Here is a 16,559-nt window from a genome sequence, read left to right on the forward strand (position 1 = left end):
GAGAGCAGCAATTGAAATCTCGGCCGGCACTGACTGACGGCCAGCTCAGCAGTGCATCACGCCTGCATAACTGAAAGCCGGCAGCTACTGAGAGGAAGTTAATTTTCTCCCAGGTGCAGCACTTACACTATAGAAGCCAGACACCTTCCTAACCCTATAGATTAACCTTAGGTTAATAGCGTTATCGGACATAACAGATTTTCTTTTAATTATATTGGGGTCGTTTTCCTGCTTCAGTATAATTTTGGAGCCATTGAGATGCCTCCATGATGGTATTACCTGATGGATAACTGTCTTCCTGTTTTTTCTCAGCGTTGATCACGTTTTTGGAAATATTTTCTTATATCTTTTCATGTGACAACACTGAAGATCTGACCCTGTGATTCAATATACTGTAGTCCGTGTGCAGCCTGTATAACAGTGTAAATTTAGTGTCCTGTAAATATCAATACAGACATTAATGTCTAAACCGCTGGCAACAAAAGTGAGTACACCCCTAAGTGAAAATGGTCAAATTGTGCCCAATAAGCCATCCCACCCCCCCTCCAGTGTCATGTGACTCATTAGTGTTACAGGGGCTTAGGTGTGAATGGGTTGTAGGTGTGTTACATTTGGTGTTATCCCTCACACACACTCTCTCATACTGGTCACTGGAAGTTCAGCATGGCTCCTCATGGCAAAGAATTCTCTGAGGATCTGGAAAAAAAAATCATTATTTCTCTTCATAAAGATGGCCAAGGCTATAAAAAGATAAGAACACCCTGAAACTGAGCTGAAGCATGGTGACCGAGACCATAGCGGTTTAACAACACAGGATCCACTCAAAACAGGCCTCGTCATGGTCGACCAAAGAAGTTGAGGGCACGTGCTCTGTGTCCTATCTAGAGGTCATCTAAGATTTTTCAAAATTGACTGTGAGTGCTGCCATCATTGTCAGTGCTTAGACCATATGCCACACACTGCATCGCATTGGTCTGCATGACTGTTGTCCCAGAAGGAAGCATCTTCTAAAGATCATGCACAAGAAAACCCGTAAACAGTTTGCTGAAGACAAACAGACTAAGGACATGGATTACTGGAGCGATGTCGTGTGTTCTGATGAGATAACGATAAACCTATTTGGTTCAAATGGTGTCAAACGTGTGTGGCAGCAACCAGGTGAGCAGTACAAAGACAAGTGTTTCCTGCCTACGGTCAGGCATGGTGGTGGGAGGGTCATGGTTTGTGGCTGCGTGAATGCTGCCGGCTTTGGGGAGCTACAGATCATTGAGGGTACTGTGACATAGTGAAGCACAGAATAATCCCCTCCCTTCGTATTCCAATAGAATGACCCCAAACACCTCAAAGACCACCACTGTTTTGCTAAAGAAACTGAGGGTAAAGGTGCTGGGCTGGCCAAGCGTCTCCAGTACTAATCCCTATGGAGCATCTGTGGTGTCTCTCAAATGGAGCGTGAAGGGGTGCAAGGTCTCTAACATCCACCTGCTCCGTGATCTCATCATGGAGGATGAAGAGGATCCAGCGGCTCCTATGAAATTCTAGTGACATCCAGGCCCAAGAAAGTTAAGGCCATACTGGAAAATAATGGAGGCCACACAAAATATTGATACTTTGGACACAATTTGGCCATTTTCACTTAGGGGTGTACTCACTTTGTGTTGCCAGCCATTTAGACATTAATATGTGAGTTATTTAGAGGACACCAAATTTACACGGTTATAAAAGCTGCGCACTGACACTGTACATTGTATCACAGGGTCAGATCTTCAGTGATGTCCCATAAAATATACACAAAAATGTGAGGGGTGTACTCACTTTTGTGTTTTACAGTGTATTTTTTTCATACATAAATTTATACATTGTATGAAACACATTCTATATTATACATATATATGTATGATATAAAATGTGTTTAAAAGGAGAGTGATGGGGTGCTACGCCAGATGACCTGGCCTCCACAGTCACCAGACCTGAACCCAATCGAGATGGTTTGGAGTGAACTGGACCGCAGAGTGAAGGCAAAAGGGCCAACAAGTGCTAAGCATCTCTGGAAACTCCTTCAAGACTGTTGGAAGACCATTTCCGGTGACTACCTCTTGAAGCTCATCAAGAGAATGCCAAGAGCGTGTAAAGCAGTAATCAAAGCAAAAGGTGGCTACTTTGAAGAACCTAGAATATACGACATATTTTCAGTTGTTTCACACTTTATTGTTAAAGGGAACCTGTCACCAGTTTTTTGGTGTATAAGCTGCGGCCACCATCACAGGGCTCTTATATACAGCATTCTAACATGCTGTATATAAGAGCCCAGGCCGCTGTGAGAACATAAAAAAACACTTTATAATACTTACCTAACAGTCGCGCGGTTGGCCATATGGGCATCTCAGCTGTCCGGTGCCGGCGCCTCCCCTTTCAGCCATCTTCGTCCTCTTTCTGAAGCCTGTGTGCATGATGCGTCTACGTCATACACACTCGCCGGTCCTGCGTAGGCGCACTACAATACTTTGATCTGCCCTGCTCAGGACCTGAATGTCGGCGAGTGTGGATGACGTCGGACCCATCATGCACCGCGGCTAGAGAAGGAGAACAAAGATGGCCAAAAGAGGTGGGCCGGCAGCGGAGCTCACTCACATATACTCAGTTAGCTCATTCTGCAGCCAGCAATAGTGTAACATGGAGGCTATAGAAGGCAAACGGTGCACCATTTTTTAATCTCTTGGCAGGAGAAATGCAGAGCAAAAAATGTGCAAAACTTTTTTTTTTTGCATAGTTTTTGATGCCTTTTTCAATTGAATTCAAGTGATGAAAAAAGCAATAAAAAATAGGTCATGCTGCGGATTATTTTCTGCACCAAATTTGTAAGGAGAAAATACTCTGTGTGCACTTCACGATTCTCAGCATTTGCTAGCAGTTTTGTGACAAAACTGCAATAAAAATACATATATTAAAAAAACAAAAACAAAATAAAAACGCACTGTGTGCACACAGCCACATAGGACGTTTTGTAGCAGCTCACACAGCAATGTTCGGACAGTGTGTACAGTGGATGTCTTCCCGCTCAGGTTGGATGGGAAGAAAGCTGTAATCTCTGTTTCCCGGAGCCCCTCTGCCCACTCTCCTGGGGTCTGTGGAGTGTGTGACAGGAGCAGGTGCCGGAGCAACTGCAAATATTAACAAGTGGGGCAATTACATGGCCGCTCTGTCCTCATAAACATGCAGAGAAGAGATCCCTGTGCGCGGGTCCTCCCCTGTGCGCGGGTCCTCCCCTGTGCGCGGGTCCTCCCCTGTGCGCGGGTCCTCCCCTGTGCGCGGGTCCTCCCCTGTGCTGCGGCCACGTTGGCATTTTGGAGTTTGAAGAATTGTGTGGTGTTTATGGCACGGGCAGCAGATTGCATAGTGGGACAGACCGGGAAAACATTATATCAGAGGTGTGGGTAAAACTCCCAGAGTAGCGTCCAATACCTGCTGCACGCAGCATTTTTCTTGTCAGCAGAGGCCAATGGACTTTGCTCTCAGTCGGGGCGTCCGTTATCAGCAGAGGCCAGGAGGCAGACCATTATTTTATTAATTTATGCTTACGATTATTGATGTCCTAGCAGAGATGGTCACAGACAGAAGAGGAACTGTGAACAGTATAAGGATAGTCCTATAGCTCATCATAATGCACAATTCCACCTGTTTTGGAGGTAGAAGTGACCACTTTACCTCTTGGGCCCCTCCTTTACCTCTTGGGCCCCTCCTTTACCTCTTGGGCCCCTCCTTTACCTCTTGGGCTCCCTCCTTTACCTCTTGGGCTCCCTCCTTTACCTCTTGGGCTCCCTCCTTTACCTCTTGGGCTCCCTCCTTTACCTCTTGGGCCCCTCCTTTACCTCTTGGGCTCCCTCCTTTACCTCTTGGGCTCCCTCCTTTACCTCTTGGGCCCCTCCTTTACCTCTTGGGCCCCTCCTTTACCTCTTGGGCTCCCTCCTTTACCTCTTGGGCTCCCTCCTTTACCTCTTGGGCTCCCTCCTTTACCTCTTGGGCTCCCTCCTTTACCTCTTGGGCTCCCTCCTTTACCTCTTGGGCCCCTCCTTTACCTCTTGGGCTCCCTCCTTTACCTCTTGGGCTCCCTCCTTTACCTCTTGGGCCCCTCCTTTACCTCTTGGGCACCCTCCTTTACCTCTTGGGCACCCTGCCTTACCTCTTGGGCCCCCTCCTTTACCTCTTGGGGACCCCTGCCTTACCTCTTTGGGGACCCCTGCCTTACCTCTTTGGGGACCCCTGCCTTACCTCTTTGGGGACCCCTGCCTTACCTCTTTGGGGACCCCTGCCTTACCTCTTTGGGGCCCCCTGCCTTACCTCTTTGGGGCCCCCTGCCTTACCTCTTTGGGGCCCCCTGCCTTACCTCTTTGGGGCCCCCTGCCTTACCTCTTTGGGGCCCCCTGCCTTACCTCTTTGGGGCCCCCTGCCTTACCTCTTTGGGGCCCCCTGCCTTACCTCTTTGGGCCAGCTTATTCTTATAAACTGGAGCCAATCTGAACAAGCGGTGCTGCAGTATAAAGCATGGAAGTCAAGAAGTGTGACTTTGTAGGAAGCTAAAAGGTGGATCGTTACACTGTTATACCCATATATGTATGATAAAGTACCTTAATAGCAGTGTGTTGGAGTTGTTTGTTTTTCTCCTCTTCTTTTTTTTTTTTTAAATTTATAAAATTGACAGGTTCTGTCCTTGGCCAGGAGGTGGCAGCATTATTACTTGCTTTTCCACACTGAACATGCAGGAAGACTTCTTTTGTGTTCCATTTAATTGCTTCCAGCGATTGTTTCACATTCCTGTCCTTCCGACACCATCACATAAAGCAACGTGTAGTAAAAATTTAACCATCTCATTAGCTGACTGGTGCAGCTGCAACTCTGTAAGGCTGCACTTCCTATAGTCATGCCGTTTTGTGCGTAATATATATTTTTATATCATTTCATTCGTTTGCGTGTGTATATACTGTATGTACTATTTATTCCCTGCCTCATTGACCTGCCTTATATACATGTGACGGCTGCAGCTAATTACTAGCCAGCAGCTACTATGAGAGGGCAGAGGTGATTGGCTGCAGTGGTCACATGGAAGTAGAGAAAAAAACAGGGAGAAGAGACCCAGCCTACACGGTGGGGCTGGAATGGTGTGGGATTGAACAGGTGAGTATGTATGTGTGATAGAGAGATTATATATATATATATATATATATATATATATATATATATATATATAATCTCTATCTATCCATCTCCCCCTCTCTCTCTGTGTCTCTGTGTGTGTGTGTGTGTGTGTGTGTGTGTGTGTGTGTGTGTGTGTGTGTATGTATATGTATATATTTTATATATATATATATATATATATATATATATATATATATATATATATATATATATGTATATATAATAAAGCATAGTTTATTCACTTATTTGCATATTGTAAACACACAACATTTAGATTTTTTTATATGCATATGTGTAGTTTTTTGCCTTGTGTGTATAGGATGCTATGGGAGTTGATTGTGAAATGTGTGCCGTATATTATTGAAAAATAAAGAACCGTCGCTTTTGTTTTCATTCATGGTAATTATTAGAACTTGTTCACATGGCGCGTTTTCAAGGGAAAAAACGTTGCCGTTTACAATACCAGCGAAATGAAGGTGACTTCTGAAATCTCATGGACATGCTTCTTATTTTTTTTTTTCTTGCAGATTTGGAGCAGTTTTCTATTTTTTTCAACATTCTTGGAGCATTTTTCAATCATTCAAATGCACAAAAAAAATGCATGGTAAAAATTAGTTGACAAATGCACACATTATTTTACGCAGAATTTTCTGCTGCAAAAACTAGTGTTGGCAGGAAAAATGTGGTGTAAAATTTAACTTTTTTTTTCCCGATTCATGTAAAGGGGTTAAACACTGCAAAAACGTTGATAATTGTCATGCTCTAGATATGAAACGGGTTCAAATTGGGGGAAAAAAAAAATATCCAGAATGTTCACTTTGCTGGTACTGTAAGGCTAGGTTCACATTTCCGTTGTTTTAAATCCGTCAGCAATTGATCAGTTGTTTTTTAGATGTCAATTGATGCAAGGGATGTGTTTTTCACAGGATTCCTTTCACATGAATCCTGTGAAAAAACTGATCCGTCGCGTCCGTTACATCCGCTGTGCGTCCGTTTTTTGACAGACCAGTCATGATCCGTTTGTGTTTGGGACAGCCCAGTGGGTGTGCCAAACATGCTGGGCATGCTCAGTAGAGCATGACGGAATCCAGCACTGGATTCCGTTGTAAGACGGATTACGACGGAATCCAGCACCATAGACATCCATTACAAGCTTGACGGATGGCGACGGATTCCTGCGCGGCGCGTTAATTTTGACGGCCAGAAAAACGTTACATTCTGCATTGCTCCCGCCCGGCGGTCAGTCAAAAAACGACTGACCGCGACGCAGCGGATGCAACGCAAGGTCATCAGTCGCAATCCGCCACTAATACAAGTCTATGGGACACAACGGAATCCGCTAAACGGATGCCGTTTACCATAGCCGCAGATTGTGACTGATACATTTTAACGGAAATGTGAACCTAGCCTAAGACATTGTAAAAATAAACAACAAACAAAAAAAACGCAATGTGTGAACAAGCACTTATTCTGCAAATATCCCAGATTTACTACTAGTAGAATTATTTGCCGTTGTTAATCCCTAACAACTCATTTTTGTCTGCTCTTTATGGAGAACAATCGGTTGCCGGGCTTTTGGACGTGTATACCATTGCACAATGAATGTGTGCTCCTTCCGTACTCCTCTCTATATACTGTGTAGCAGCTGGTTAAATTCCAGCTCCTGTCATCAGTCCAGTGGGAGTTGTCACTCTCCGAGCACCTCCGCAGGTTGCAGATCCCATCTTCCTCTGAAAGAAGAAGTTGAGATCCTGTAAGTGGCCGGTGGGGACACTTGCCCTCCTCTGGAATGTGTCCAGGCTCTCGGATGTCATTCTCCGTACATAGCAGCAATGACTCTGGATGCTGCTGCCTGTAGACAGCTTTGAGCTGTCAGTGGACGGACAGCGACGGTGCTTCCTTCTATGCTGCTTTTTTTTCTTTGCTGAGCTTTAATCTGACTGTGAGAACTGAGGCCGCGCGTCACGAAGCTCTCACACATCCCATCTGGGAAGAATAAGACATGCCCAAACCTTATTCATTGCAGGGCCAATGAGGAAGCCCAAGTATGTTGAGAGTCCGCGAGTGCCAGGAGATGCAGCTGTAATGCCATTGAGAAAAGTCTCAGAGTTGCCGGACTCCAAGCAGAATGGTGAGTGTCCTCCCGTCTTCTCATTGTCTCCTTTTTAAAAACTTAGGGAGGAAAAAAAGTTTTTTTGTATAGCTGAAACTTTTAGACTTGACAGCCGCCTCGTATCTTCGGCTTTTGTGTTTTCTAAGCATTGCAGCAATGAAAGGGTGTGCGAGGACTGGCAGGTTAGACGCAGCCTTTGTTTTATTCAATGTGCATTATCATCGTTTTATTTGGTTCTTGTCAACACCTCAACCTGCGATCCCCGCGTATTGTAAACGGTGAGAAAAACCTGATTTTCCTGTCGTCGCAGGGAAGGCAGCAAGGGGATTAGGTTACCCTGTCGCTATAAAGCACTTCTCCACGGTTGTATTAACAGATTTAGTCGCCTTAATTCTCGCCCGGAACGTTGCGTTGCCAGCTGTTTGCTGCAAAAGTTTGCAAGGGGTTTAATTTGGAAGTTTAACCATTGCACTGCTTGATTTGGCATGGGAAACATGGCCATGGAAGAGTTAAGTGAATATGGCTCAGACTCTAAGCCAAGTTTGGCACCGGTCTGCGGTATTGCCCGGGAACTGCCTAACAACTTGGCATCTGAAAGTCCTAGGGAGATTCTTGCTTTCCTCCAAACTGTTGGCATTGGGAGCAGGGAGGGGGTTAAACCGGCTTCCTGTCCTGCGGTGTAGAGACGTCACCCGTGGGAAATTGCCGTACTGCGGTGCATCAGAGGTTAATATTAGCACTGGGATCTAGAGCAAAGATTATTGTAGTTTTCGCTTCTTGGCATGCAAATATCAGTTTTAAACTAGTGAAAGTATAGAGGGGAGAGGATAATAATGTCCATTCTTGGGGAAACCAAATGACTTAGGAAAGGGTTAATATTAAAATTTGTATTCACTTTTCAGCCATATTTTATTTTAGAATTTACTTTTATATTTATTTTTTTTTTTTTTTTTAGCAAAAATTGCCCAATGCAAGTGCCGCCATAAAAATTAGGTGGAGTCTGTCACTATAGCTCATAACTGGTACCCAATATGGCGGCACTTCTAATTGGCACTTATTCAAAACAGAGTAATAAAAAAAATAAATTCCAATATTTCCAAGTAAGTTAAGTGTTACTTCCAAAACCTTGAATATAATCGTAACCTCTGATGTAAGCTCTGTTCACACTCTGTTACTTTAGATTGATTTTCCTGCTATACACTCAAATGGAAAGTGTCTAGATGAATGCTGCGGTGTAGCGGCATACACTGCCATAATAATTCATGATATATACCCATTGGGTAGGTGGATGGTACTTTATGGATATCATCAGGTGGTTAAAGTGAATCTGTAACCAGGTTTTTGTCACCTAATCTGAGAGTAGCGTAATGTAGGGGCAGAAACCCTGATTCCAGCATTGTGTCACTTACTGGGCTGCTTAGTGTAGTTTTGATAAAATCACTGTTTAATCAGCAGGCAATTATCAGTACAGGACTACTTGGCAGGCAAAAGGTAGTCCAGTATATTCATGAGCTCTGTATAACTGCTAGATCTGCAGCAGAGAAATCATTGATTTTTATCAAAATGACAGCAAGCAGCCCAGTAAGTGACACATCGCTGGAATCAGGGTCTCGGTCTCTACGTTATTCTACCCTCAGATGCGATATCATTTAAAGGGAATCAGTCATCAGGCTTTTGACACCAGGCAGAGACCCTGATTTCAGCAATGTGTCACTTACTGGGCTGCTTACTGTAGTTTTGATAAAATCACTGTTTAATCAGCAGTGATTATCATTTGAGGACTACTTGGCGTGCTACCAGGTAGTCCAGGATATTCATCAACTCTGTATAACTGCTAGATCTGCAGCAAAGGAAACATTGATTTTATCAAAATGACAGCAAACAGCTCAGTAAGTGACACTTTGGTGGAATCAGGGTCTCTGTCTCTACATTATGCTGCTGTCAGATGGGGGATCAAAACCTTCCCTTTAACTAGAGCTTGCCCTGAACATGGGGCATTCATGTGGTGTAAAGACAATGGGGCACACGCAAGGTTAAAACAGTCTGATTTATTGCCCAATTTTACATTTGTGGTGACAATTTTCCTTATGAAGGTTCCTTATGTCAGTAATCATCCTTAAAGTTACACGATATTGTGAATAGTAGTCATCATTAGGCAATCTGTAGCCTTTTGTTCGACAGCGGCATCTAGTTTTAATCCATTGAGGCCTACCGTATGTTTTGAAGCCTTGCTAAATTTTGTTATACGCTTCATCATCTGTTGCCACTTTCCATTTGATCAGCTGCTTGCATTAAAGGGATTGTCCACTTTATCTTTATTTTTACAAATATGTTGGCAACCTGATTTTGTCACAATTACTAATATAAGTATTACAAGTTCTCCTCCTGCTTCATTGGTTACACAACTCTACTCTTCTCAAAATGGCTGCTGATGGAGGGTCATGTGACCAGACTTGTCAATTGACAAATTCCTCACAAGGGAAAGCTTTTTCAACCGGATATGGATGATGGACAGGTCTGGTCACATGCACCTCATACGGCAGACATTTTCAGAAGAGGAGAACCTGAGAGGAAGACTAACAAGCTCAGGAGGGAGTGTAATTGTTATACATTAGAAAGTGCCACAAAATCTTGTCCCTTAACCTATTTATTAAAATAAAGTGGACAATTCCTTTAAGGTCCCCATAAAGGCAAAAATAGGCCAACAAATTTTTTTCTTGACGGTTGGTCAAGCGGTCACTCAGCCACAGCAACAAACCATGTCAGATCGCATCAGCCATGTTGGATTTTTTGGATGATGAGACTAACATTGGCCAAAAAATGCCCATCGTGACTGGGGGTTTTTCACCGAACCAACCGATCATCGTTCCTTACAGTCAAAATGGGACATTATGTCTTCTGTTTATCCTTTGCTATGTGTCTAGATACCTTTAGGAATATGTTGTGCCGTCTATTGTTCTCGGTTATCAGCCATTTGAACCTGACTATATAGTAACAGGAAGTCAAGGAAAATGTCTAGACCCATTAATCTTACAAAGCTATATGGTCAAACAAATCCACTTTAAAATATACACGCGATGTGGATTTTGCAATAGATTCCATAGAAGGAAATCCGTAATAGATATTCACTAAATTTCTGAAGCATTTTACTGTATTTTTGTTTTTCCCCTGGGTTTTCTCGACAGGATATTTTTCTTTTGCACCTGGTACATCTATTTTTGCTTCCTGCCTCCTTCAATCAGACACTTTATTTAGTGGAAACTCCGAGTAACTTGTCAGTCCGCCTTAATCTGTGCACAATAAATATGAAATGACGGCTGGTGACAAGCCCGGGATGTCTCGCTTTCTCTGCGGCTGCTTTGAAGTCCTGGTTTCGAGGGTTAATTAATCTGCCTTTGTAAGCCAGGGTTCACGCCAGCGTCCCCAGGTCTGATGGGAGGGCGGACATAATTGGGATACAGCTATTGAATGGATAGTTGGGGAGCAGGCCCGGGATGAGGTGGACAATAAGGCTGAAAGAGCATCGGGACCCCATGCTATCCGCTAATAAGTCTCCTACAGTAGATGGAGGCTTATAGTCTCTTCTTAGTTCAGATGGTAAAATGTTGGTGCCGATCCTTCTCCAGGGTCTTGGTTTGTCTTCTTGACGTTGACCTTCTGTTTTTGTGTTCTCCGTGTAGAAGCGGCTCTGGATAAAAGCTCAGGTTGTTCTCCGGCCGCCCAGGAGCTCATGACCAGACTGGGATTCTTACTGGGTGAAGGAATTCCAAGCTCCGCTCGAGTATCCATGGATGAGAAGAATGAGACTATGGTAAGCCGGACCCCTCGGCCCTCTTGAGGTCTGCTGACCCAGTGATAATGACTTTATTCCATGTTATCCATCAAAATAGACTTGTCAGACTGGGACTTTTTTTTAAACTGTTGTCCAACCCTAAGAAAATGTTGTCTTTGTGTTTTTATAATGGCAATTTATGAAATTTACTGATATTTTATAATTAAATCCCTTAAGATTCCACTGTTTTACTGGGATCGTATCAACCCTATAATTAGTGCTGGCCAACGAAGTTTAGCAGCTAAGCTAGCCCCCTTCTAATGATGACAGAGAAAAGTGATGGCTTTTGTGCCCACTGCATAGCACGTCATTTACGTGACGTCAGCGCTGCTGAAAATAACAGACACCAGGAGCAGCAGCGGAGATACTGAGCTTTTCTCATCCTCCCTAGATTCAGCTCATTTCCTCTGCTGCTCCTGGTGTCTGTTATTGTGGCGCCCCTGAGGCTTCAGTCGCCACAGAGTATTGCACCGAACATTGGGTGTAATGCTAAACCCGGTTCCTGAGGAGGTCAGTCCCGATTTCACCACATTACACACTCAATACACACCAGGTTGCCCTGTTCCCACTGGGGACTGGGTGAGGGTCGGGTAATAAAGGAGTCGCCGAGCGAGTAGCATTTACAGGGGCCCTCAACAGGGGCCCCAGTCCCACTAGCTTAGAACCTGGGAGGGGGGAGGTGCAGCCAGTGGGGGGAGTCAGGAGCCAACACAACAGTTAAAGAGTTCCCCAGCAGGAGAGCAGCGGAGCAGTCGTGCCTCACAGGTCCTCCGGTGGGAAGGAGGAGAAAGTTCACACGGTTGCCGTGGGGAGAGTGAATCTGCTCCCCTCGGAACCGACGCCACGCAGGGCGGCAGGACCCTAGGGAAGATCATACTTCACGTTGGTTTTCCAGAATCTGCCTGGACGGGGAATGTTTCAAGCCTCCCTGACCACACAGCGCCCGACAGCACAGTGCCATATAAGATCTGGGGCCTCGCTTCAAGCCAGACCCCACATCGGAACCGCGGCACCTGCATATAGGGACAAGAGTACATCTCGTGAAACCCAGGGTCCCCTAGTAGCTTCAAGCCAGGGGATCCACAGACAGGCGTTATAAAGAGAAACCCACTGAACACCAAACCGGACTGATCTCTAAAGGGATTCGGGTTCGACGGAGCCCATCATAGCAAGTGACCAGTATTACCTGGGTGAGCGGCATCATACAAAAGTGAGTAAACAACCTGGAACCGCAGCCATAGACTCTGACTCTTTATTACTGGTACTGCCGCTCCCCGCCACCATTATTACTCCCCTCATCATCCTCCCCGGCCCCCGCTCCACCTGTGGAGAGCGATACCATCCCTGGCTGCTACTACCATCTGCCCCGGAGGACAGCGACGGCAGTGGCGGCCCATTCCCTGGCCGCATACCACAGGTGGCGTCACAACAAACGCCTCACTACTACCCCCATCATCCTTTCCCAGCCATCTCCTGTATGCCTCGGGGCAACGGAACCGGGCTATGCCGTCCATTACAATGACAGTCGACGTCACGGTGACTAGTAGGTTAAACGCACCTGTCCCGTGGGGTGCTACATTATTGCCAGCAGCGCTAACGTCGTGTAAACACTGCAGCCAGTCAGTGAGTTTAGCAGCTCATGATCAGAGCCAATGAGATCATGTTTTGCCTTCAGTGCTGTCATTGTGATGTCAGCTCTGCTGACAACAACAGACACCAGGAGCAGCTGCAAAGACTCTGTGCTGGACCTGGGGAGGATGACTAATGCACAGTTTCTTTTATAAAACAAACTGCAGTCAACAGAGTGATTTATTTCAACTATAAATCCTCTTTAAAAATGGTTTAGTTGCTACATAGGTGTTTCCCTTTAGGTAGTAAGCTTGTGATAATCGGGATTTGTTAAGGGCTGTTAATTCTCGGATGGGCGCAACTTGAGTACCTGAGTATAATGGAAGTAAATGGGTAACTTGAACATTACCTCATTCACTTGCATTATACTCGGGTACTCGAGTCGCACATATCCGAGTGGCCAACTGCTTGCACTTGAGTATGTTAGTGCTCGCTCATCACTAGTTACGTGTACCAAGCATGGTAGTGCTCGCTCATCACTAGTTATGAATACTGAGCACCCGAGCATGGTAGTGCTCGCTCATCACTAGTTACGAGTACTGAGGACCCGAGCATGGTAGTGCCCGCTCATCACTAGTTACGTGTACCAAGCATGGTAGTGCTCGCTCATCACGAGTTACGAGTACTGAGCACCTGAGCATGGTAGTGATCGCCCATCACTAGTTGCGAGTACTGAGGACCCGAGCATGGTAGTGCCCGCTCATCACTGGTTACGAGTACTGAGCACCCGAGCATGGTAGTGCCCGCTCATCACTGGTTACGTGTACTGACCACCCGAGCATGGTAGTGCCCGCTCATCACTAGTTAAGAGTACCGTTGAGAAGCGTGGAGGGAAAAAAAAGAGCAGACTATTTATATTCTTGAATGCTGTCACCAGATTTTATAATACAACCTGTAAACATTATTTAACGCATCTTAGACCTGATAAGGCTAACATACTTACGAAGATAATCAAAGTCAATAATAACAGACGGTTATTTAATTATTATGGTTTTGCAACTATTCTGACTTGGATTTTCTAAGTAAATATGCCAGCTTCAACAGGTCTTGAAGGTCTATTTAATAAAGTATGCAGTTTGTCTTGTGAAACTTGGCAACAGATCCCCTTTAAAGACATTAATGCTGGACCATTATGACTAAATGTCAGCAGGAGACTTTGGGTAAAAAAAAAACTGGCTATAGTCCTTGAACTTTACAGCCTGAAATTTCACTGTAGGGAATTTTGCACATATGTTGTAAAGTGACCGTGCAGACGTTGTTGTATTTCACCTTGACATCTTGTAGATCTATAGTGATCCTTAAGTGCTCCACCTGAGATGGCTCAGCCCTGTAGACTATGGTACGGGAAGCTTTTGATGGTCCATGTGTGGTCAGCCGGAGGAACCGCCGTCCGGATCACAGCCGTCTATTTCTAGTCTCCAGTGTAATGCATCGACAATTTTTTTTTTTTTTTTATACAAGGCATCAAATGTGATATCTCTAGACTTCTGGGAAACAAATGCAGCGATAGTCGGTGATGGTCCACTGTACGGCCGACTGCCTTGTCTCAGTTCACAAATAATCAGATGTAGGAGTCCGAGTTTATTTAATCCAATAAGACTGATTTGGAAAAGTAAAGAGGAATCCACACGGCAGCGTCCAGCACGATATATCTAGCAATGCCTAGATATAGATAATAGGGCTTATCTGATCATCTTCTTGGTTGACTAAAAGCAGGTGACCTTCCTAAAACTTTAGATAACACATTATAGTTTACCATAAACCTAAAGGTTCCGTCACACTTAAGGTGGCTTTACACACTGCAACATCGCAAACGACATCGCTGTAACGTCACCGGTTTTGTGACGTAATAGCGACCTCCCCAGCGACATTGCAGTGTGTGAAACACATCAGCGACCTGGCCCCTGCTGTGAAGTTGTGATCGCTACAAATCGTTCAGGACCATTCTTAGGTCCTTTGTTTCCCGCTGTGCAGCATGCATCACTAGAAAGTTTCAGTGTGTAAAGGGGACTTTACAGCGACTTCCCTTTCAAAAAGCTGCTTTACAACGTCCCCAACAACCAGCTAGGTCGCTCTGCAGGTCCGGATCGCTGTTGCGTCGTTGGCCAGGTTTGCCTGTTTGACAGCTCACCAGAGACTTTGTAGCGATCCCGGCCAGGTTGGGATCACTGGTGGGATCGCTAGAAAGTTTCAGTGTGTAAACCCAGCTTAAGCGACGCTCCAGCGATCCCACCAGCAACCTGACCTGGTCAGGATCGCTGGAGCGTCGCTACTCGGGTTGCTGGTGAGCTGTCACACAGATAAATATCAAAAATGGCAACAAGAAGAGGAGATAACAACTCCCCCAAAAATGTATTATAAAATGTACTCACAGCAAAAAAGGGCAACCAGTCCAGTTAGCCCAGGCTTATCTCCTCTTCTTGTTGCTATTTTTGATATTTATCAGTGTAGGGACCCGCAAGCGTGAGGATCCGTGATGAGGATTGTGGGCTTACGTACATTGGCCAATTTACAAACTAATACCTCACATATATTTTATATGTATTTTTTGCACTTTGATTATGTGGGGTGCAGCCGGGCCTCTTAATACGGCCGTGCATAGTGGAGTCTCTGTCCCTTACGTGCTGCAGTGAGTAGTGTCCGAGTAACCCGCCTAATCTAATAGTAAGGGCGTGGTAATAGGTTGCTGGCTGGACACCATGCGCATACAAGTGTGAACAGTGCCCTATGCGCGCCACTAGTGTGCAATTTACCTTGCATCTGTGAAGTGTCCATCATGTTGAGAGGCTTGTCTGCATCCTGTTTGTGCATTAGATGTGTTGGCCTGTGCTAACTGGACTGGTTGCCCTTTTTTGCTGTGAGCTGTCACACAGGCAGATCTCACCAGCAACCAGTGACCAGCCCCCAGCCAGCAGCGATGCGTGGAAGCGATGCTGCGCTTGGTAACTAAGGTAAATATTGGGTAACCAACCCGATATTTACCTTGGTTACAAGCGAACACCGCTTAGCGCTGGCTCCCTGCACTCCTAGCCAGAGTACACATCGGGTTAATTACCCGATGTGTAGTCTGGCTATGTGTGCAGGGAGCCGACACTCGCCACGTGAGAGCGGTGGACGCTGGTAACGAAGGTAAATATCGGGTAACCAAGGAAAGAGCTTCTTGGTTACCCGATATTTACATTGGTTACCAGCGTCCGCAGAAGCCGGCTCCCTGCTCACTGCACATTTAGTTGTTGCTCTGTCGCTGTCACACACAGCGATGTGTGCTTCACAGCGGGAGAGCAACAACTAAAAAATGGTCCAGGACATTCAGCAACAACCAACGACCTCACAGCAGGGGCCGGGTTGTTGCTGGATGTCACACACAGTAACATCACTAGCAAGTCGTGCCTCAGCAGCGATGTTGCTAGCGATGTTGCTTAGTGTGACGGTACCTTAAGAATGTTGTGTTTTAATATGCAGCTAAACACACACACACACACACACACACACACACACACACACACACACACACACACACACACACACACACACACACACACACACACACACCCCCTACACCTAATGTACAGCTCTGGCAAAAATTAAGAGAACACTTCCAAATTGTCAGTTTTTCTGATTTTTCTCCTTATAGGTATATTATTGAGTAAAATGTAGATTGCTCTTTTATTCTATAAACTACTAACAACGTCTCCGAATTTCCAGCAATACATTTTGTATTTAATTTCTGAAAATGAGAAATGGTCAAAATAACAAAACAATGCATTGCTTTCAGCCCTCAAATAATGCAAA

The 16,559-nt window shown here is 45.2% G+C and overlaps 1 protein-coding gene across 3 annotated transcripts in view; it reads left to right on the plus strand.

Moving 5' to 3' along the window:
• Positions 1–6,893: 6,893 nt before the first annotated feature.
• TANC1 (tetratricopeptide repeat, ankyrin repeat and coiled-coil containing 1) overlaps positions 6,894–16,559 on the plus strand; it is a 133,348-nt gene continuing 123,682 nt past the window's right edge. For 2 of the 3 annotated variants that reach the window (XM_075317250.1, XM_075317253.1), the window contains exons 1-2: positions 6,914–7,324; positions 10,987–11,117. In XM_075317250.1, coding sequence (XP_075173365.1) covers positions 7,225–7,324; positions 10,987–11,117 — 231 coding nt within the window. In that variant the 5' untranslated portion in view covers positions 6,914–7,224. Of the gene's footprint in view, positions 7,325–10,986; positions 11,118–16,559 lie in introns of all 3 variants that reach the window. The other variant, XM_075317251.1, reaches the window with a different exon arrangement.

Source organism: Anomaloglossus baeobatrachus, chromosome 7, assembly GCF_048569485.1.
Source record: "Anomaloglossus baeobatrachus isolate aAnoBae1 chromosome 7, aAnoBae1.hap1, whole genome shotgun sequence".
Taxonomy (NCBI): Eukaryota; Metazoa; Chordata; class Amphibia; order Anura; family Aromobatidae; genus Anomaloglossus; species Anomaloglossus baeobatrachus.